Consider the following 24496-nt stretch of genomic DNA (forward strand, 5'->3'; position numbering starts at 1 on the left):
GACATTTTCAGGATGGAAGCAACCTGACGCTCACAGTATCCCTCTGCCAGTTTAGCCAGAATTGGACCCTTCTTTTTCTTACTCAAAGCTTTTCTTTTCAACTCTTTTGTCATGCTAAATTTATTTTATTCAAATTACCTTTGAGGTACTACTTGCACTGTTTTAGCCATCAGCTGGTCCTATTGCAAGAGGATAGTGATGACCACAGCACTGTTTTTTTTATACTTTTCCCTGTTAAATTAGATTTGGTTCAGGTAATCACCTAGTCAGTACCTCATTAAATAAAATGAGGTGTGCCAGTGTTGGAATTTAACAGACACTGGAATGGAATGGCTGCCATACAGTGAGGGATACAAGTATTTTTTCTCAATCCAATCGAGCATCTGTTGGATGTGCTGAACAAACAATTCCGATCCTTGGGGGCCGCACCTAGCAACTTACAGGACTTAATGGATTTGTTTTGTGCCAGATACCACAGCACCCCTTCAGAGATCTAGTGGAGTCCATGCCTCACATTAGGCAGGTTGTCGTAACGTTATGGCTGATCAATTTATATTTAAACACAAAAGAAAGCATTGCATGTATAGAGATTGTGGTGGTCGTTTTTTAATTCCTCTGTTGGTTTTGCAACATAGTACTGTACAGATGAATATAGGACAAGAGCAGGTTTACCCTGTGTTTGCATTCTAAATGTGAGTACAGGAGCTCAGGGGTGATTTACTTTGAGTTCGCACTCTAAAGGTGAAGTTCAGGGAAGGTTGTATCCCAAGCTGATGACAGGGATACACACACTGGGTAGGAAGGAGGTCCTTCCTTCCTGGTGGCATGAGATGTAGTTTGAGATGTGTATTTACTTTATTTTCGTTCAATTCTCTACATTGCTTTGTGTCGCATACTTTGACTGTACATATTCAATCTTGTATAGGTATTTGTAGGTGGTCATTGGGTAGAGACCTTGTTAAGATGCACAGAATTCATTCACCAACAAAAATATGATTTACTAACAAAAACGTGTACGATTTGTGTGCACTAATTTCATCCTACGATTTCCACATACCTCTGAATTTAGTTAGCGAATTACCGCACAATTCATAAATGAGGCCCCAGGTGTAAAAAGGTCATACATACCTGGTACTCAACGTTTAAATATTGTTGGTTAAACTTCTGAATAATAGATGAGTCTTCCCCCTGAGGTAGTTATTGTGTGATTCGGAATGTGCCCTGTTTCCCTTCGTTGCCTTGAATGTAGCCTACCCATTCCCCATTATTGTTTGCACCTATGTCTTGTTCAACCCCTATATAAGTGCTGTGTTTGCTGTCAGTCTTCGTGAGGTATTGTTTGTGTTTGCAACTCTACTGAGCCTTCTACTCCCGAGTGTTTCACTGTCTTAGCCTGAAATCAGCCTGTTTTTGTATCCTGACCTTTGCCTGCCTGTTGACCGCCTCTTTTGGATTACCCCACTTGTACCTCTGCCTCCTACCTACTTGCTTCGCCTGTTACCGATCCATCACCTGCCTATTGACTACACTACAGCCTGTTCCTTCTGCACTACTGTGTTTTCTCCCTAATAAAAGGGGCCCTGCGCTCTGCGCTTGGATCCATCCCTCCATCCCTCTGTTCCGTGTGCAATCATTACAGAATACCTCACCCTGACAGAACATGTTACGCACATATGGCGGGTCCTTCAACTGCTGAAGGACAACCATTTGTGCATCAAGGCGGAGAAAAGCGCCTTCCATGTAACCACCGTCAGCTTCCTGGGCTTCGTGCTGACCCTGAGTGGTGTCGGCATGGAGACAAGACAAGGACAAGACCACTGCAGTACGTGACAGGTCTACCCCGACTACGGTGAAGGACCTGCAACGTTTTCTTGGTTTTTCAAACTTCTATCGCCGCTTCATCTGCAACTTTAGCAGTGTGGCCACCCCTCTCACTGCGCTCACCAGTCCTGGGAAAGGGCGCATCCTCCATTGGCCGGACACGGCCAACACCGCGTTCAACACCCTAAAGCACCTGTTCACCTCAGCCCCCATCCTAAGACAACCCTAAGACTACCCTTACCTTCATTCTGGAGGTGGATGCCTCGGAGGTGGTGGTAGGGGCAGTCCTCTCACAGCGGGTGGGCACACCCCCCAAGGTACATCCGTGTGCTTTCTTTTCCAGGAAGCTGTCGCCCGCTGAGAGGAACTACGACGTCGGTAACCGGGAACTCCTCACAATAAAACTGGCTTTTGAGGAGCGGCGGCATTGGCTGGAGGGTGCTCGCCATCCCTTCTTAGTCCTAACCAACCACCACAATCTAGAGTACCTGCGAAGCGCCAAACGACTGAACCCCCGACAGGCTCGTTGGGCGCTCTTCTTTACACGTTTCCACTTCACCGTCATCTACATACCTGGTAAGAAGAACGTGAAGGCTGATTCATTATCCCATCTGTTTGACCCTTCTTCTTCTGTCCCAGAACCCGAGACAATCCTGTCGCCAGCTTGTGTCGTGGGACCCATAACATGGGAGGTTCAGTCAGCTATCCAAGAGGGGCTCCGCACGGATCCCGCGCCTCCGGATACCCCGGCAGGCTAGACATACGTCCCCGCAGCCGTAAGACCCCAACTGATGCAGCGGTGCCACACCTCTATGGGCTCCGGTCACCCTGGGATTTCCTGGACCACCGCTTTGATCAAGCAACAATTCTGGTGGGCCTCATTGGCAGCCGACGTTCAATATTGTGTTCTCTCCTGCCCTGTCTGTGCTTGCCCTCCGGTAAGCTGGAACCACTGCCTGTGCCACATCGCCCTTGGTCCCATCTCGCTATGGACTTCATTACCGATCTGCCGGAGTCGTCTGGGTATACCACGATTCTGGTTATCGTAGACAGGTTTTCAAAAATGTGCTGTCTCGTTCCGCTCCCTCATCTGCCCACGGCTATGGAATTGGCCAAGTGTGTGTTCCAGCAAGTGTTCCGGCCTTATGGGATCCCAGAGGACATGGTTTCAGATCGAGGACCCCAGTTCATATCCAGGGTTTGGCGTGCGTTCTGTGATCGTCTGGTTGTCTCCACTAGCCTGTCCTTCGGTTTTCACCCCCAAACCAACGGTCAGACAGAGCGCCTAAACCAGGAAATCAGGAGGTACCTCCGCCAACACTGCGCCCGCCAACTGCATGACTGGAGCCGGTACCTGGCTTGGGCTGAATACGCACAAAACTCCACAATCCACTCCTCCCTCCGTCATCTGGCTCCGTCTCCCCTGTAGAAAGCTGAGCCCTCGGTTTATTGGGCCCTTCAAAATAATGCACAGCATTAACTCTGTCACTTACCGTCTCCAGGTTCCCCGCCAGTACCGGATCCACTCCACGTTCCACGTCTCTCTACTCAAGTCAGTGCGCTAAAGTCCGCTCCATCCTCCCGTTGCCCACCTTCCTCCTCCTCCACAAGACGTCGGCAGGGAGCCCGCATACACCATCCAGGGCATCCTGGATTCCCGGATTCTACATTAAAAACAAACCCAAAGCCCCCGCTGACTCCAAAGAAATACAAGGCTTTGAAAGGTAATTACAACTTATGCCCATTTTGGCATAAACACTGGTGCAAGCATGACTACACCAGCAGTGGTTGGTCTTATAAGTTAACTTCAATAAATGTTTTGATTGGTTGTTGCTCACTGTTACAAACCCTGTGGCTCTAGCAGTCTAGGGTGGATGGTTCAGAGACCCGTAACATAAAACTCATGCAAAGTGGTGTAGTGTAAACTAACAGTCAGAACAAATGACATAGACAACCAAAGCTACCATCAAACATAAAACATTTATTATAAACATACAGTAAATGGGTTAGGGAAAAGGGGCTGGGCTGGACCCAAGAAATGAAATAATATAGTCCAAACACCCATAACCTAAACTTGCCTGCCTCAAGAACCGCTTAGCTGACTACCAACCAATAGAAAAATACAGTGGGTGGTCCACTGAGTTCTAACAAGTGTTTTTAGACAAAGTTTTCCTACGGGTTGTGTATGCCCAAGGGCGACTTGCTAAAAAAAAGCTTTTCCCAGGGACCCAGGGACACAGGGACAAACAAAACTCACAGGTTGAACAAGGACTAAACAGCAAACAATTGACTAGACAACACCATACAAAACACCACAGCAATACATACTCACATGAAACAGGTCAAAGTGAGATGTATCTGCTAAACTAAGTGATGTGTGTATGAACAAAGTGTCTTTGTCTATCAAAATGGGTCTGTATCTCAATAGTGTCTAGGTCCATGTGAGGTAAAACAAAAAGAGTCTCTCTGGGAGAACCAACTGACTGGGTTTTACACCAGGGGATGTGTGATGTGATTGGGTAATGGAAAAAGGAACGGATGGTGCAATTAGGACGAGGGTCCACTGATTGGTCCACCTCAGCAGTCAGGCGATTCACTCATGACTGCCAGGTAGGAAACACCAATGAGCACAATCAGGAACTTAAGGGACACCTGCGGGCAGGAGGGGAAAAACACAAACACACATACAGGGTACGTGCATGCGTAACACTCACGTTACATACAAGCATGACGTTCCCAATGCTTCTGCATTTCAACAGTTTATATTGTAATGTGATCTGCCCATCATATCGCTCTTTTTGCAAGGTAATTTGTGAGGTCACTTTTTGAGAACAATTATTTTAGAAAGACCCTCTGGAGTGGTGTAATTAAGTATTAATACACAAAACATATTTTTTTTAAGCAGAGTTTGCGCTGACCTTGTTTTATGTTTGTTTAGTAATATCACGTATTGTGTTTTTTCAGATTGTTTCCAGAACTGGCTGTCAAAGAAGAACCTGTCTGAAGAGGAGCATCGACTCAGGGCTGGGAAAGTTGGGAAATATGTCACAGAAAAATATCAATATCAACAAAAAACTGAGTGGGCAAAACAGATATACATTAGGGGGATAAAGTGTGGCTGAACTCGCCTTGGTAGTTCTCTTGATTAATAGAATCTTATACTGTAGATTAATATACAGTTACATGTTTATTTGTTTGTTTAAGCTGATTAAAAGCACTTCACCCCCACAGTTCAAACTGCTTCTGTCTGTAATCAGCTCAGCTTCACTAATGTGTTGTCGGTAGTGGTCTTTCATTGTTTGCCCTGTTTCACGTGCTTGCCTCGTTAACTCATCAATCCAGTACGTACATCCCCTTGATGCATTTAAACTTTTTTGTCCAAATGTCAAAACTTTTACACAGTTGATGTGTTTCTTGTGACAAATGTGAATGTTTCTGAACAAAGTGGAGAACATCTACACCACTAGTAAGATCATATGGAAAAAGGCAGAATGTGTGCTTGTACAACAATTTCTTAAGCAATTCAAAAGTACAGCCGATCTGCAACTTTGATATCTTAGTGCAGTTTGCGTTCCAAAGCTGGTCATTATGCTTTTAGAGTTTTATAATGGGTATTCATCTGAAAATGTGACTATACTGGAAAGAGTATACAGCTCCGGAATAGGAAGGTTTTGAGTGAGAAACAGAAGGGTTAAAATTAAGAGACCACTGCAAATGTAATGCTTGGATGCTGTTTCTCACTCAAAACTCTTTTCAGAATGGAGAGGAAAAGGTGCTTTGGTCTCTTAATTTTTTCCGGAAGCTGTATGTGTGTTTGCTAAATATGGAAGGTAAAGCTTCTAGGTAAGTGCATCCTCACTGTGTCCATTTTTATAAGCAAAGTCTTTGGGGTATGGGTAACATAACAGTTGGAATGTTGGGAGCCTTTTGATTTCTTAGAAATATTACATGCTCTGCTCTATTGTACTGAAACAAGTACAATATTTCTGCAGAAATCTCCCTTGGTTCTACTATGATTTGTTTTGTGTTCAGACTGTGAATGTAGAGCAGTTAATTTGCTAAAAAACTAGCAGGTAGAATTTCCTTAACGAAATGTTAAACTAAATATTACACAACTATAATGAAGTTGTTGGACCATGGGTTGTGAAAACATGGAATCCAATTGCTTCTAACTGGGAAATTGCGTTTTTGAAGTGACTAGATGGTTTCACTTGATCAGCTCTAAGTAATCTCATATGTCATTCTTGAAATGCTGATGCAGTATTTAGGAAAAAAAAGGTAATGCATCATCCATATGGTTGGAGAAGCATTCTGTGGAATCACAGAAATCTCTGATTCTGAATCATGTTGTTGTAAATTCACTATAATTGGTTTGAGTCTGAATCTTATTAGCTACTTTATATAAATATATAACCCCTTCTGTACTTTTGTGTTATTGAACGTTACCTCACTAATTGCTGTACTTTTCTTATTCTGTCCTCGTTTCTGTCTTGCATGAGTCTGAAAACCTCTGTAAATGTCCTATCATAAGGTCAGACCAAATTGGTATAACAGGGAGAAGGATTTTGAAAAGTGTGTCCAACAGCCCTTTCTTAAATTAAAGGTTCTGATCTGTACATGGGACACTACAGCTAATGTATTTGATGTTTTTTTCTAGCATTTGAATTAAACACTCAATGAAAGGTGATTTTGTGTCTTTAAGAACTTCCTCATTGCCCAGCTACTCAGATAATCTACACTCTAATTCATCCATTGAGTGGCATGGTTAACTTTTACAATGACGGGTTAAATCACTGACAACTACTTTAGATCGTTGGCTGAATTGTTAAATAATCACCAAGTAAAGTGGTTATTAACACCTCCATTAACAAAAGGATCAAAACTGATGGCTATTCTGCAATTTAGAATGTGGTCAATAGAATTTGGTCAACAATTGCAAATACACAGTGTCCTTTGATTTTCCAGCATATTTTGAATCTACAGACTCTCCTGAACATTTCCTAAAATACATTCACTGTGGCATATAGAATAGTTTCTTATGTATGATTCATTATGTATCCCATGTACAGTATATTACAGGGATTTGCCTTGGGGGCTGAAGAGGGTGTGGAAAATATTGTGTTGCTGGATGTAGCACACAGTGCCCAACCAAACCTCATTTTATTTGGTTTGTAGACACTCTCCTGAACATTTCCTACATTAAATTCACTGCAGTCTATAGAGTAGTTTTTTCTGTATAGAGCAATATGTATTTCATATCCATTGAGTTATATTGTTGCCAATGGTATGGACGGAGTAAAATACCAGCAACAATTGCAAATACATAGTGCCCCTTGATTTTTAGTACAGTATATAATCACTCTTTACAGTCATCTGAACATTTTACTGCAACGTATAGAATCGTTTTTCGGTATAGGACAATTTGTGCATGTACAGTCTATTATAGGGTTTTAGATTGGGGGCTGTAGAGGTAAAATATTGTGTTGCTAGATGTAACACGCCATTCTCCATGATTAGAAAGGTTTGTCTTATTTTACACACTCTCCTGAACATTTTCTACATTGCTTTCTCTGTGGCAAATTCAATAGTTCTTGAGCTATGAGGCAATATGTATTCCATATTCAGTCATTCGCATTATCTGATTTTTGACCTTGGATGTTTTAATACCCACTTTTTATTGAAAATACTCTTATATATGATAAAATATTAATTGTTGTCAATGTTGTGAGAGGTACATTTTCTTAAACAATAAAATACATTCAATTTGTCAGTATTGAAATAATACCTTTTCCTCTTTTATTTAGAAATGTTCCAAATTTACGTGACCCGGAAGTGTTTTTTAAAAATGTTGCTCACAAGACGATACAGGTGATTGAGCACCGAGCTAATCTGAACATATTAAACCAACTTTTTATTTTGGTTTGAAACGAGACTAGAAACTAGATATTAATCCGTTTAAATTTAATTAATTATTGATAATTAAAATGTATATGCCGGCTATATTCGGAAAATATGAGTCTTGTTTAGGGGTCAAAGTTTTAGGGAGTTCAAAGGTCAGACTAAAGCGTGCTCTTGACTCGGAGAGGTAACTAGCTACGTACGTTATACATTAATAATCTGAGCAAATATGTTAATTTGGTAGTATACCGTTGCCCCATGGATTGCTACAATCTTTTCTCATTGAATCATAAAGTAAGGTTATATGTGGATTGGATAAAATATTGAATCGCGATTTCTTTGACAAATATTGGCATTACGGTTATTATTTGTGATTTTCATGGGTGTAAACACTTAAACATAGAGGTCATAGCCTACATAATGTGCTTTTAAAGTGAATAAAAATCGAGCTACATTTCAGTGTTATCTATTTTACACTTATTACCAATTTGAAGGTGCAGCCTGTGTCGAACTATTTGTTTAACTGCTCATTTAATGCAATGGCGTTTGCTGTGTTTGTGCCGTTGTCATAGCTGGTTAGGGAAAATAACACTTGAGGTATCTTTTCTCACATATTAAGTTTATAGGCACTGAATTGGAAGCCGACTTTTTTAATAACCATGCTGTTGTGTATGTGGGGCAATATATATTGGTGCCACTCGCTAAATTGAAGCAGACGTTTTCGCTAGCAGTTGCAGTGTTAACTGAAACTAACATTGAAAAACCATCAAGTAAAAAAAATAAATAATCCAGGTATTTAAGTAATCTACAAAAATACCTACAGCACCCGCAAGAAAAACAATTACGGACGTACGATGCATGCCCTTTGCCATGCGTGAAGCGCATATCATTCACCTTTGCCATATGTCAAAATCCCAATTTTGATTATATTTCGATTAATTGTGCAGCCTTAATTTGTGGTAACATGGTAGCGAGCAAAGTTACAGTCCGTACACTAGTGGCTAGTTACGCTAAAATACTATCTGGTTGGGCCTCCGTGTCTTTTTTAAGGATTCGAGTCAAAGATAGTAAGGCACCTTACATAAAAGCCTTGGATGAGGACGTTATCTTCCTATAGACTTGATCAGCCTTCCGCTTGGGCTATTATATTGTGAACACGTATTTCTTTCCTGAATTGTCCTGTAGGTAACACTAACCAGCTACAACCATGGCAGAGTTACTTCTGGATTCTAGTATCCGAATATGGGTGGTCTTACCGATTGTACTGATCACATTTTGCGTTGGTATTATCCGTCACTATGTAACCCAACTCCTGCAAAGTGACAAGAAAGTGGATCTTGAACAGGTGTCTGACAGGTGAGCTAGAAATCAAAATACTGTTATTTGTGCATGGTTTGACAAACTGCTCTATGACTTATTTATATACCGTATGCCTATACTGATTGTGTTATTATTATGTTAACTTTTGCAGCCAAGTCCTCCTGCGTAGCCGGATTTTAAGAGAAAATGGAAAGTACATCCCTAAACAAGTAAGCTTTGAGTAACATTTTCGGGAATTTTCTATTCTTGTCAGTGTATGTGTCAGTGTATAAATGTATAGTTTTTTTTGCAGTCATTTGCCATGCGAAAGCAATATTTAAATGATGTGGAAACTGGGTTCTTTAAGAAGGTCAAGAGGAAGGTCACCCCGAAAAACCCAATGACTGGTGCGTCAACATGTTGAATATTTGTCTTTCTGTGTTGAAGGCTATATCTTATATGTTATGAACATTATATATCTATTCTAGGGCTGTGACGGTAAAAAACAAACCAGCGAAACTGCAGTGAATTTGTCAAAAATAAATATATAATCACAAAAACTTTCTTAATATATTAAACATTATGTTTTGCCCGACCACGTAAGCGGACCCAGGCAAGAAGTGTGAATATCTTTTACTGAGTGAGTGCCTGACTGACTACCCCTTGTTATTAAACAAGGGGGTAGTCAGTCAGCAATTGCTCAATTCTTGTGACAGTTCCAAGTAGTAAGTAGATACTAGTAGGCCTATTACTGGCTAATAAAAGCCATGTAGTTCATAGCTACTATTTGTGGTGGAAGTAATCTTAATAAGAAATGTTAGTCAGTTTAACACAAGGATTAATGATGTGTAGCTAAATATTCAAACTTGGCGTGATGTGTGACAAAATTATCTAATGTTGAGACACAATTTTCTGTTGAGGTAGTATGTCTCAATCGGTCCCAGTACTGGCATACTAGCTTACAATATACAAAACAGTATGTACTTCACCATCATCCGGGAAGTACATACTTACAGTATGCAATTTGAGATTCAGCCAATTCTTTGGATTTCCACGTAGTTCACATAATGTAGTGGTTAGGTATTCAGTTGTTATTGTATGGACAACCATCTACAGTAATCTTTGTACACTTTAGTTCCATTAATGAACATTCTGTTGCCCATGTTGTTTCAGAAAAAAAATGGTATGGGGTAAAAGTTACATTTGGAGACTAGACAGAGCTGGACTGAGTAGCAGCAGGCCGTGTGGTTTTGTGGGAACATCCCCTACCTTCAATATTTTGACCCCGGTTCAATTCCCTTCTCAGACAATTATTGTCTCCGAAATATTCATCCACTAGGTACTTTTCAGCCATAGCACAACAATATATCCACTCTATTATACCATGAATCTCATATATTTAAAAGAATAATTGTATTACGTGTTTTATATTGTTATTGTTTTCTAAAAAAACAAACCAGCCATGGAGTGATTGGAGTCATTGTTTTCATTATAGGTACTGTGTAGCTATTAGCTAGCCATCTACAGTAATTTTTGTACAAGAGTACACTTTAGTTACATTAATAAACATTCTGTTGTCCACGGTATTTCAGTAAAAATTGAATGGCTGAGGTAAAAGTTGTTTAAGTCAATCAATCAATCAAATGTATTTATAAAGCCCTTTTTAAAACAGCAGTTGTCACAAAGTAGAATACATAGTGTTGAATTTCAGTGGCTAGGAAAAACTCCCTAAGAAGGCCGAAAAAGAAACCTAGAGAGGACCCAGGCTCAGAGGTGTGACCAGTCCTCTTCTGGCTGTGCCGGATGAGATATTAAGAGTCCAATTGGAATAATTAATAAATGCATGTGAGTTAAATCCATTTATAGTCTATTTATATTTAGACTAGGTTAGAAGCATGACCAGATGGACAAGGACAGGGACAGCAACGGGCCCCCCAAACCAGGTACTCCGCAGGTGTGGACCAGGACCTCATGTCCTCCTAAAGTTTAAAATGGGAGGAGACTGGGAAAATTCAGAAAATGCATTCCTCATATCAACAACGATTTATGGTGGAGAAGGAGAACTTAGTGGGGAAGGAGAACTGACCCAATCCCCCAGCACAATAGTATAGCAGCGTAAGACCTTGGGACTGAGACATGGGGGGTCCGGCGACACTGTGGCCCTACCCGGGGGAGGCCCCGGACAGGGCCCAACAGGCAGGAAATCAATCCACCCACATTGCCAAGCAACAACCAAAGGGACACCCACCAACCTAAGTGTAATGGTTAAAGTCACAGTCTGCCACATAGAAAACCGTGGATCGAAACAGGCCAGGGACAACAACATTCATCCCTTCTATTTGTGGGCCAGCTGAACTAGGCTTGCCTGGATCCTTTTCAGTTTTTTTTGTGAAACATTACTTTTATGTTGAAAACATAAAATAGCAAGAGTTTTGGAAATGGTTATAAACACTTAAAATTGTCTGCATTACAAACTTTCTGCATATCCAGTTTTGTGGGGAGAGAGCAACATAACCCTACTGTCCCAGAGTGAGTGAGTTGCATGCATAGAGAGACAGTCCAACAAAATTGTTATTCTCAGCCAAAACCTGGCCAAGCAACACAGTTTTTTTTTTTATAAATGCAAAAATAATACAAACAGTTGCCTTTTGTTATCTGCAAGGAGGGCATGCAGTTAGATCAGCCAAAATTCCCAGCAATATCATTATGGTGTTGAAGTTGATGATGTTCAGGATTGACACTTGCAGGCGACAAAAGGCGAAACGATCCCAGGGACACCGGCATTGAAAGAAACAGTTCTTCTGTTGTATTCTGTTAGTGTTTGCTGACCTATGATTTAAGCTATAATAGTGTAATAATACCAATAGAAGTGCTGTATTTATTATGTATTTATGTAAGACTCACTTTTTTCTATTATAAAAATGTACATACATTTAAATAATAATAAAGATAAGATAAACAGCAAGGTGAGTAAGCACTGTGTGAAGGCCTCTGTGCCAAACAGGTAATTGATGAATTAGTTTTGTCTTTGAAACATTCAACAAAGTCAGGCTAATAATACTCAGTACTACATAGAAACATCAATTAATTTTGAAAATAGTTGGAAATTAAATCATGTGTTAATACTCTGCTAGTTTTTCTTAGCTGTCCGCCACAAGCTGGAGAGAGGAAAATAGAAAATATTTTGGCATTAATGCCATTCAGCAATGTAGTGCAGTCTGGTTACAAAGAAAAAAGTTGCTTTAAGTTACTATAGACTGACTCGACTGAGCTCATGATTCTCACAATGTAAGTGAAATGATCCAATGGTTCTATCTATGACGCTCCCCGCTTATTATTTTAGAGCACTTGGAAGTAGCGGTTTATTTTGTGGACTTAATCACAAACTTGGTGCCCTTGCAGTGTACTTGGGAAGCTCACTAGAGAGCAGCAGAAGCACAGCGATCTAGATATGATGGTAATTACCCACTAACTGTAACAAAGGATAATGACAATTCTTTATTATTATTAATATTATGGTTATTATTATAATTCAAATAATACTTAGAATAATGAGATCAAAAGGGGCGGATGAATGTTGTGCATATTATGTGTATCAGCAAGTGTTGTCACCGTGTTACAGTATTCATATTTTTCAAGTCGTTTAGAAGAGTAAAAACAATCCAAATTTTTTTTTCTTATAATGAAATTAATTGAACAGGTTTATTACAGTGCAGGCCACGAGCATAACACAAACTATACATGTCTACATCATTATCTTTTTTTAAAGCTTTTTTTTTGGCCCAGTCTCATTTTGTTTCTGTGGCTTGGAACTCATCTGAGTGGGCTACGGTCGGACCTGGCTTGAATTTTCTGGTCTGACGACAACTGGGCCTAACAAAAATATTTAAAACGCGTCATCTATGTTAAACGAAGTTAGCCAATGAGCTCTCTAAAAGCTTATTCACCAGGAGCTCAGGCGAAATGAACTAACTAATAGTGATTAGTAATGGCCATTCTGAGTGTTTTCGGTGAGCTGTTTCTTCTGGCTCTGTTTCTTCTGGCTCTTGTCCTAGGGGATCTCCTCCCAGACCAGGGCATAAGTGAACTCCTGGACACTTATTTAGATTAGTCAACTATTAATGTTGTCACGCCCTCTATCTCAGCTTCATGTGGGCGGGGGATCCAGTGCATGTTTACTTAACCTGCTCAAGTGTGCACAGCTGTGAATGTCACCTAGTTGTCCAGTCTCTGCCTTAACATAAGTTCCAATAACAAATTTAAATAATGATCCATGAAGCATATGAATATGAAACTTAAGCTTGATAGCTTAATTAAATCTATTTCTAACATAAATGTAATCACAATCAAAATAAAATAAATGAATTAAATGAGGATGCTCCCTGTCATTTGAGGGGTGCATGAGCTTATCTTCAGGACAAACCCATCCACACGCCTTTGCTTATTACTACTAAAATGAAGAGCAAAACAATAAGCTGCATTAATTAACAAGTTGAAGGTTATGTATCATAGCCAGGAACATATCTGTGATAAACTAATTAAACTATTTAACTAATTAAATAACTTACAACTGAATTACTGATATACCCTCACCTAAAGGATTATTAGGAACACCTGTTCAATTTCTCATTAATGCAATTAACTAATCAACCAATCACATGGCAGTTGCTTCAATGTATTTAGGGGTGTGGTCCTGGTCAAGACAACCTCCTGAACTCCAAACTGAATGTCAGAATGGGAAAGAAAGGTGATTTAAGCAATTTTGAGCGTGGCATGGTTGTTGGTGCCAGACGGGCCGGTCTGAGTATTTCACACTCTGCTCAGTTACTGGGATTTTCACGCACAACCATTTCTAGGGTTTACAAAGAATGGTGTGAAAAGGGAAAAACATCCAGTCCTGTGGGCGAAAAAAGTCCTGTGGCCTTGTTGATGCTAGAAGTCAGAGGAGAATGGGCCGACTGATTCAAGCTGATAGAAGAGCAACTTTGACTGGAATAACCACTTGTTACAACCGAGGTATGCAGAAAAGCATTTGTGAAGCCACAACACGCACAACCTTGAGGCGGCTGGGCTACAACAGCAGAAGACCCCACCGGGTACCACTCATCTCCACTACAAATAGGAAAAAAGAGGCTACAATTTGCACAAGCTCACCAAAATTGGACAGTTGAAGACTGGAAGAATGTTGCCTGGTCTGATGAGTCTCGATTTCTGTTGAGACATTCAGATGGTAGAGTCAGAATTTGGCGTAACAGAATGAGAACATGGATCCATCATGCCTTGTTACCACTGTGCAGGCTGGTGGTGGTGATGTAATGGTGTGGGGGATGTTTTCTTGGCACACTATAGGCCCCTTAGTGCCAATTGGGCATTGTTTAAATGCCACGGCCTACCTGAGCATTGTTTCTGACCATGTCCATCCCTTTATGACCACCATGTACCCATCCTCTGATGGCTACTTCCAGCAGGATAATGCACCATGTCACAAAGCTCGAATAATTTAAAATTGGTTTCTTGAACATGACAATGAGTTCACTGTACTGAAATGGCCCCCACAGTCACCAGATCTCAACCCAATAGAGCATCTTCAGGATGTGGTGGAACTGGAGCTTCGTGCCCTGGATGTGCATCCCACAAATCTCCATCAACTGCAAGATGCTATCCTATCAATATGGGCCAACATTTCTAAAGAATGCTTTCAGCACCTTGTTGAATCAATGCCACGTAGAATTAAGGCAGTTCTGAAGGCGAAAGGGGGTCAAACACAGTATTAGTATGGTGTTCTTAATAATCCTTTAGGTGAGTGTAATTCCAACACACAGACTAACTAGCTACCGTTAAGTGGAGCAGGTTTACTATTCTGAAAGGACGATAGCATCAACGCAAGGAAAAAAATAGGGAAGACGAGACATGGTAGGCTACTCCTATAATTCACTGATTTAATATTGCACTTAACGCGTTAGCAAACAACTGAAATAGCGTTCTGTTAGCCAGCACCATCCGTGAGCCATTGATTTTGGACAGATAAACTAACAAACGTTACAATACGTCTTTCTCACTGCTGATCCATCATTCCTACTTCATGAGTACTAGCCTTGCAGTCATGGCAAACAATGGAAGAGATCCTGCCCCCAGCACTTGTAGTGCATTGCAGTTACAAATGAACAACCAGAAATATTCTTAAGGGGAAAAGTGCCAAGATTGTAGTCTCCCCCCTTAAGAACATCTCTGAAACGACGCATTGACACTGAAATTCTGAGTTTGACGAATGTTTACAATTGATGTTGTCGATTATGTTGACTAATCATTGCAGCCCTACAAACGACACAGACAGCCAAAGCTACCATCAAACATAAAACATTTTATTTTAAACACATGGTAAAGGGGTTAGGGAAAAGGGTCTGAGCTGGACCCAAGAAATTAAATAATATAGTCCAAACACCCCTAAACTAAACTTGCCTGCCTCAAGAACCGCTTAGCTGACTACCAACCAATACAAAAACACAGTGGGTGTTCCACTCAGTTCTAACTAGTGTTTTTAGACACAGTTTTCCTGCGGGTTGTGTATGCCCAAGGGCGACTTGCCCACTTTTCCCAGGGACACGTATGTATCTTAAGTGTCTATGTCCATGTGGGGTAAAGACTCTCTTTGAGAGAACCAACTGACTGGGTTTTTAAACCAGGGATGTGTGATGCGATTGGGTCATGGAAAAGGGAACGGGTGGTGCAATTAGGAGGGGTGTCCACTTATAGGTCAACCTCAGCAGTCAGGCGATGCTCAAATGACTGCCAGGTGGGAAACACCAACGAGCACAATCAGGAACATAAGGGTCACCTGGGGAAACTTCAGGAGGGGAAAAACACTGCACTAGCGTGAGTTCTGACGATGGGTCTGAGAATTTCATTCCGGTACCTGACAGCTGTCAGGGTACAATTGGCTAGCACGTGGAGCTCTGTGCGACCCTCCAAGGATATGCTTCCCCAGACCATCACTGACCCACTGCCAAACTGGTCATGCTGGATGATATTGCAGGCAGCTTAATGTTCACCACGGCGACTCCAGACTCTCATGTCTGTCACATGTGCTCAATGTGAACCTGCTGTCATCTGTGAAGAGAACAGGGCCAATGGCGGACCTGCTAATTCTGGTCTTCTCTGTCAAATGCCAATCAAGCTGCATGGGGCTGGGCTGTGAGCACTGGTTCCATTAGAGGACATCGGACCCTCACGTCACCCTCATGGAGTCTATTTGTGAATAGGGGTGGGACAATATTAGAATTTCATGCCACAATTATCCTGGCCAAAATTATCCCACCGTTGATCTCTAAATGTATATGGTTGCCAGCTTCATTGCCAATACATTGCAGAGAATGATTAGTGGCACTTAGTGAGGTATGCGCTCCACCAATTAAATAAAACACGTAGTCAGGAACATTTCGGTGACTGGCAAGAGCTTTTTCTGAGTCAGTCATCTTAGGATCAGGGGTGAGAATAGATTTTATTTCACACCAGTACTGACCTGTGGGTGCATGCACTTCTGTACGCATTTTATGTGCCTTATTATCTAACGATAGGCCTATTTGATGTGTTTCTTCATAAAAACTGTACACATCGTATTGTACAGATCATGCAGATAGACAATGATATTTTAGCCTGTGCAAATTATTTTCTGTCTTGTCACTTTCAGTAGGAAAACGTCAAAAATTATAATTAGAAAAATCAAAAGAGAGATGTATAATGATTTATACCCTTTTCATATTTTCTACAATTTGCTGTTTAACAGGTTTCATCTCTCATAGCTGCATGTCTTCTAGGATGAATATAATTTTTTTTTTTTTTTTAGCTCAACATTGTTTCAACTGCTCATTTTCAGCAGTAAATGAGTGGACAGGTAATTGCATATAGTGGGAAGTGGAGACGAGATCAGAAGCTGTTTTTGTAGGCTACCAAGTGTAGTGGTCAGATTAGTACTGGAAAACTAGTTCATTCATTATATCATTCTCAATCGCAATGAATAGCCTAAAACACTGTTGACTTCATGTGTGTGAGGTGATGATAAAATAGAAGCACCGTAACTCCTGAGGGACGTTCATTTTATTACAGACACCCTTCACACACCTGAAGTCAACAGACACACTCCTACACATGTACAGGCCAGGTAGCCCTTTTTTGTGCCCAAGAATTTACCTATTCAACAAATAAATGAAAGCGCACACATTACCAGGTGAGCAAGATACATTTATAATACATACTCTCTGTTTGGCTACACATTTTAAAATAGGGTTGTCTTTATGAAAATATTAAATTGTAGATTGTGAGAAATAGGAAACTGGCCAAGCTATAATATAAAATGCATGTGCAACCTCAATGGCCACTGCCAGACAGGTTAAAACAATTTAGCGAACTTAATGCAGCCTTTTTGTCTTTCAGACACATTTCTTTGTTAACTGTCTGACAAAATTAAGATCTGATTATCCCTCTTCCCTGGCATGTTTTGGATCGGATATGGCTGTCTTTAGGTACCAGTCTTATTGGGTATTTTATATCAAATATATCAAATTTTATATCAAATCATAGAGATATTTTGGGTGTCGGATAAAATTGTCATGGATACAGTTCGACTGGGACATTTCGTGATCCCACAAAGACCTTGACCTTACGACACTTTCTTGGCAGAACAAGACACAGCGTCAGAAGCATCTCGCCTGGGCTAAAGACAAAAAGGACTGGTATGGTCCAAAGTTATGTTCTCTGATGAGTACATTTTGCATTTCCTTTGGAAATCAAGGTCCCAAAGTCTGGAGGCAGAGAGGAGAGGCACATAATCCACGTTGCTTGAAGTCCAGTGTAAGGTTTCCACAGTCAGTGATGGTTTGGGGTGACATGTCATATGCTGGTGTTGGTCCACTGTGATTTCTGAGGTCCAAGGTCAACACAGCTATCCACCATGAAGTTTTAGAGCACTTCATGCTACTGACCAACTTTATGGAGAGTCAGATTTCATTTTCCAATAGGTCTTGGCACCTGTACACAGTGCCAAAGCTACCAGTACCTGGTTTAAGGACCATGGTATCACTGTTCTTAATTGGCCAGAAAACTTGGCTGACCTTAACCCTATAGAAAATCTATGGGGTATTGTGAAGAGGAAGATGGGATACACCAAACCCAACAATGCAGAAGAGCTGAAGGCCACTATCAGAGCAACCTGGGCTCTCATAACACCTGAGCAGTGCCACAGACTGATCGACTCCATGCCACGCCGCATTGCTGCAGTACTTCAGGCAAAAGGAGCACCAACTAAGTATTGAGTGCTGTACATGCTCATACTTTTCATGTTCATACTTTTCAGTTGGCCAACATTTAAAAAAAAAAAAATTTTTTGAGGTCCGTGACGTCGCCCGGTATGGTGCAGCCGGGGCCCCACACTGGAGCCAGGCCTGGGGTTGGGGCTCGTACACGAGCGCCTGGTGCACGGGCCTTTCCCCATGGGGCCCGGCCGGGCTCAGCCCGAAGGAGCGACGTGGGGCCGCCTTCCTGTGGGCTCACCACCTGCGGTAGGGACCATAAGAGGCTGGTGCGGAGAGGATTGGGCGGCAGTCGAAGGCGGGGGCCTAGAAAACCCGATCCCTGGACACGGAAACTAGCTCTAGGGACGTGGAACGTCACTTCGCTGGCAGGGAAGGAGCCTGAGATCATGCGTGAGGTTGAGAGGTTCCGACTAAAGGTAGTCGGAATCACCTCTACTCACGGCTTGGGCTCTGGAACCACACTCCTTGAGAGAGGATGGACTCTTCACCACTCTGGAGTTGCTCATGGTGAGAGGCGGCGGGCTGGTGTGGGTTTGCTTATAGCTCCCCAGCTCTGCCGCCATGAGTTTACCCCGGTGAACGAGAGGGTCGTTTCCCTGCGCCTACTGGTCGGGGATAGGTCTCTCACTGTTGTTTGTGCCTACGGGCCGAACGGCAGTGCAGAGTACCCAACCTTCTTGGAGTCTCTGGGAGGGGTGCTGGAAAGTGGTCTGACTGGGGACTCCATCTTTCCAACCTAGGCCGTAGGTCGATGATCGACTTTGTTGTTGTTTCATCTGACCTGTGGCCGTATGTCTCGGACACTCGGGTGAAGAGAGGGGCGGAGCTGTCAACTGATCACCACCTGGTGGTGAGTTGGATCCGATGGCGTGGGGAGGAAGCTGGACTGACTCGGCAGGCCCATGCGTACTGTAAGGGTCTGCTGGGAACGTCTGGCCGAGTCTCCTGTCAGAGAGATCTTTAACTCCCACCTCTGGCAGAGCTTCGACTGGATCCCGAGGGAGGCTGGAGATAATGAATCCGAGTGGACCATGTTCTCCACCGCCATTGTCGAAGCGACCGCTTGGAGCTGTGGCCGTAAGGTCTCTGGTGCCTGTCGAGGAGGCACCCCCGAACCCGGTGGTGGACACCGGAAGTAAGGGATGCCGTCAAGCTGAAGAAGGAGTCCTATCAGGCCTGGTTGGCTTGTGGGACTCCTGAGGCAGCTGACGGGTACCGGCAGGCCAAGTGGACGGCAGCCCGGGTGGTTGTGGAGGCAAAAACTCGGGCCTGGGAGGAGTTCGGTGAGGCTATGGAGGAGGACTATCAGCTGGCCTCGAAGAGATTCTGGCAAACCGTCCGGCGCCTCAGGAGAGGGAAACAGTGCCCTACCAACACTGTTTACAGTAGAGGTGGGCAGCTGTTGACCTCAACTGGGGATGTTGTCGGGCGGTGGAAGGAGTACTTTGAGGATCTCCTCAATCCCACCGTCACGTCTTCCATTGAGGAAGCAGAGGATGAGGGCTCAGAGGTGGACTCGTCCATCACCCGGGCTGTAGTCACAGAGGTAGTCAAGAAACTCCTCTGTGGCAAGGCACCGGGGCTGGATGAGATCCGTCCTGAGTACCTCAAGTCTCTGGATGTTGTGGGGCTGTCTTGGTTGATACGCCTGTGCAACATCGCGTGGCGGTCGGGGACAGTGTCTCTGGGATGGCAGACCGGGGTGGTGGTCCCTCTTTTTAAGAAGGGGGACCGGAGGGTGTGTTCCAACTATAGGGGGATCACACTTCTCAGCCTCCCCGGGAAAGTATATGCCATGGTACTGGAGAGGAGAATACGGCCGATAGTAGAACCTCGGATTCAGGAGGAACAGTGTGGTTTTCGTCCGGGCCGTGAAACACTGGACCAGCTCTATAGCCTCTACAGGGTGCTGGAGGGTTCATGGGAGTTTGCCCAACCAATCCACATGTGTTTTCTGGATTTGGAGAAGGCATTCAACTGTGTCCCTCGCGGCATCCTGTGGAGAGTGCTTCGGGAATATGGGGTCCTGGGTCCTTTGCTAAGGGCTGTCAGGTCCCTGTACGACCGAAGCAGGAGCTTGGTCCGCATTGCCGGCAGTAAGTCATACTTGTTCCCAGTGCACGTTGGACTCCGGCAGGGCTGCCTTTTGTCGCTGGTTCTATTCGTAATTTTTATGGACAGAATTTCTAGGCGCAGCCAGTGGCCGGAGGGTGTCAGGTTTGGGGACCACACGATTTCGTCTCTGCTCTTTGCGGATGATGTTGTCGTGTTGGCCCCTTCAAGCCAGGACCTTCAGCATGCACTGGGGCGGTTTGCAGCCGAGTGTGAAGTGGTGGGAATGAGAATCAGTACCTCCAAATCCGAGGCCATGGTCCTCAGTCGGAAAAGGGTGGCTTGCCCACTTCAGGTTGGTGGAGAGTGCCTGCCTCAAGTGGAGGAGTTTAAGTATCTAGGGGTCCTGTTCACGAGTGAGGGAAGGATGGAACGGGAGATTGACAGACGGATCGGTGCAGTTTCTGCAGTAATGCGGTCAATGTATCGTCTGTTGTGGTGAAGAAAGAGCTGAGCTGCAAGGCGAAGCTCTCAATTTACCGGTCAATCTACGTGACCGAAAGGACAAGATCCCGGATACAGGCGGCCGAAATGAGCTTTCTCCGCAGGGTGGCTGGGCGATCCCTTATTGAGAGGGTGAGAAGCTCGGTCACCCGGGAGGAGCTCAGAGTAGAGCCGCTGCTCCTCCACATCGAGAAGGGTCAGCTGAGGTGGCTTAGGCATCTGTTTCGGATGCCTCCGGAATGCCTTCCTGGGAAGGTGTTCCAGGCCCGTCCCACCGGGAGGAGACCCCGGGGAAGACCTAGGACACGCTGGAGGGACTATGTCTCCCGGCTGTCCTTGGAACGCCTCGGTGTCCCCCCGGAAGAGCTGGAGGAAGTGTCTAGGGAGAGGAAAGTCTGGGCATCTCTGCTTAGACTGCTGCCCCCGAGACCCGGCCCTGGATAAGCGGAAGAAAATTAGGATTTTTTTTGTATTGGTCTTAAGTAATTTTCAAATTTTCTGAGATACTGAATTTGTGATTTTCATTAGTTGTCAGTTATAATCATCACAATTAACAGAAATAAACACTTGAAATATATCAGTCTGTGTGGAATGAATGGAATTACTGAAATATATCAACTTTTTGATTATATTCAAATTTTATGACCAGCACCTTGCAGAGGATGTTCAGTAGCGTAGTGCAAAGTAAGTTGAGATGTGCGCCCCACAAAAAACTTTCTTGGGACAGCATGTATGGATGTGCCATCCTGGAGGAGCTGGATTATCTGTGCAACCTGAATGGGCTTCAGGTACCGCCTCATGCTACCGGTAGTGACAAGGACACTAGCAAAACTAGAGTAGAATCAGTCAGGAAGGATGACGAGAGAGCAATTGTCTGTAACCACACCTGCAAAACCATTCCCTTTTTGGGGGTTGTCTTGCTGTTGCCTCTCCAGTGCACATGTTGTCACTACTGGTAGCATGAGGCGGCACCTGAAGCCCAGATTGTTATACCTGAAGTTTAACTGACTTGATTTTATACTGTGATGATTGTGTTCCCTTAATTCTTTTGAGGAGTGTATTTGCTATGGAGCGGACTTGATTAGTACTGTTTTGTGGGTTGTGCGCGTGTGTTTGCATGTTCAGGAAGTTTCCTGCAGTCAGGACTCAACAATATCCAATGTAATTGTAATATTCAGGTGTACAACATTGAATACATTAACATGATGTTTACTGATTGGTTTATGTCACATGGTCATGTCATGTACTGGATGTTAAGTGTTATTAAGAGAGGTTGAGAGTTTGCTTAACTAAGCAGCCTACCTCACTGTCAAAGATAAGTTAATAAAATAAATTAACCATGCATTGTTGCCCTAATTCTTAAAGTGGTACAAGAACAAGACAGTAATCATATTATAAAAGCTTATTCTCCATTGTTTAATCCTACAATATATTTTTCATTATTGCATGTTCTTTAAAAATGTAGTTGCTCATGCTACAAGAATGGACGCAGTAGTCTTGCAGTAGTCTCTCAGTGGTCTTTCAAACAAACCAGAGCTTTTGGCAAAGCTGTTTTTTGTGACTGAATTGCATTCCGTGAAAAAAAATTAAACAGGAAGTCTAGAGCAATTTTGATTAATTTCGAAATCACTTTTAGGTTTGTAGCTATGCTGCAGTTTCTAATAAATAATTTGAAACACTGTCATTTCTTGGCTGTTTTGACAATTTTTTTTTGTTATATTTAAGAAAATAATTGATAGATATCCAAGCAACAAACCCATAAACGCAACGTCCGATGGGTTTCCCAGTGTTTATTAAAATATTTGTGTAATGTCACAAACAGAAATGCCTTTAGAAATCTTATGTAGAAGCACAAACATTTTGCACATGTCTAATGTTGGAATCTCAGAAAGTAGAGTAGCCTTTAGGCTGCTAGGAACTTATAGGCTGTAGAAGATCGTGAAATAAGCATTCAAATACATTTATAGATATCTCAATACTGCACCACGCTTGTTTTGTAAATGCGGTGCACCTGTTCCGCAGCGTGAAAGAAGCAAATCCGCAGTGCAAGGACGCAACCTCCCACGGGTTATGTCAGTAGCCAAGTTCATTGATCCAGCCAATCACAGTAACCCGAAATTCCAATACCGTCACAGCCCTAATCAATAAAAATATGGTAACAATAAATAAACTAATGTCACATCTGTGTTATTATTAAGAATATACTTCTTTCTTTTTCAGATACCAGCATGCTGACTGACATGATGAAGGGAAATCTAACCAATGTGCTTCCCATGATTGTTATTGGAGGATGGATAAACTGGGCATTCTCTGGCTTTGTCATCAGTAAGTTCTGTGCATTAAGTACATTGCTTATCATACATATTCAAGATTGGTACTATTATTTATATATAATAAATTCAAATATAGGCTTGGATTCCGAGAACCCTACCTATATAACCTATATCAGACATGGGCAAACTACGCCCCGTGGCCCATTTACGTCCCGTTGGACTTTTTAATCCGGCCCGCCGAACATTTCCAAATAATATATTTAAACATTTTATCTTTTCCATGCAATGCCCACGTTCCCCCAATACACCCCAGGCACATTGACCTTTGTTGGAGTGTGGTGCATTACTATCTACTTAAATTTTTCACTTTGCCCTTTGAGCCCTTCTTTAAAAATGAGCGGACCAAAGAAAAGAAAAATGGACAGTGAGTATATAATTAATTGTATTTATTTAATTGTTTTTGTCTTAAATATAATGATCTTCCTATTGAATTTCTTCAGATTGGGTTGAAAAAAGAAGGGTTTATATCAATGAGAATCTAACTGTGCTCAAAGTCAATTGGCTAGGCCCTCAGGCTTGAACAGAAGGCACCAGCCAATGTCATTCACATTGACTTAAATTAGAGCAGCATTTTGGAATGACAGTAGAATCAACCAATCACAAATTCTTGTAATAGGTGGACAATTGTATTGATGCCTCAAGGCCCTCTAGAAGGCCTTAGTATACGTCACTAATTCAGAGCCAGGATGTTGTTTTCTCACACTTGATGTCAATGCGAGGATTCATCCTAGAGAAGACATCACATGGAGTGGTTTGACTCTCCTGACATCAATACAAAATCTCAGCCAAAAATGAATGCAACTCTGGATGAAAATAAATGTTATGGTGTGTCATAAGGTTGTCAAAACAATGCCATGGCAAATGTGCACCGTAATGAAAGCTGAAGGCGGTCCAAAAAATTGTAGTGTGCAAAGTTTTGGGGGGGGGGGGGGGGGCAGGCAGTGTAATCTGGATACGTCACTTGCCTGCTCATATACAATTTATTTAAAGTGCTTTTTGTTTTGTTTGCTGAAGTTACAAACTGGTGACAAATTTAAGGAAGAACTAACAAAGTCCCTCAGTAAGGAGTTGGGCCACCATATGCCGCCAGAACAGCTTCAATGTGCCTTGGCATATACTCCCGGTAATTTTTCAACCACTCCACAGATTTAATGTTAACAAACAATAGTTTTGGCAAGTTCGTTAGGACATACACTTTGTGGTAGTTTTTCCAATAATTGTTTACAGACAGATTATTTCACTTATAATTCACTGTATCACAATTCCAGTGGGTCAGAAGTT

At 42.5% G+C, this 24496-nt stretch overlaps 1 protein-coding gene across 3 annotated transcripts in view; it reads left to right on the forward strand.

The window, feature by feature from the left end:
* Positions 1-7854: 7854 nt before the first annotated feature.
* zgc:86609 (ER membrane protein complex subunit 3-like) overlaps positions 7855-24496 on the forward strand; it is a 56447-nt gene continuing 39805 nt past the window's right edge. The window contains exons 1-5 of one of the 3 annotated variants that reach the window (XM_013132720.3): positions 7855-7918; positions 8905-9075; positions 9191-9248; positions 9332-9425; positions 23103-23207. In XM_013132720.3, coding sequence (XP_012988174.1) covers positions 8927-9075; positions 9191-9248; positions 9332-9425; positions 23103-23207 — 406 coding nt within the window. In that variant the 5' untranslated portion in view covers positions 7855-7918; positions 8905-8926. Of the gene's footprint in view, positions 8014-8904; positions 9076-9190; positions 9249-9331; positions 9426-23102; positions 23208-24496 lie in introns of all 3 variants that reach the window. The other 2 variants (NM_001304023.1, XM_013132721.3) reach the window with 2 other exon arrangements.

Source organism: Esox lucius, chromosome 12 (assembly GCF_011004845.1).
Source record: "Esox lucius isolate fEsoLuc1 chromosome 12, fEsoLuc1.pri, whole genome shotgun sequence".
NCBI classification, from domain to species: Eukaryota; Metazoa; Chordata; class Actinopteri; order Esociformes; family Esocidae; genus Esox; species Esox lucius.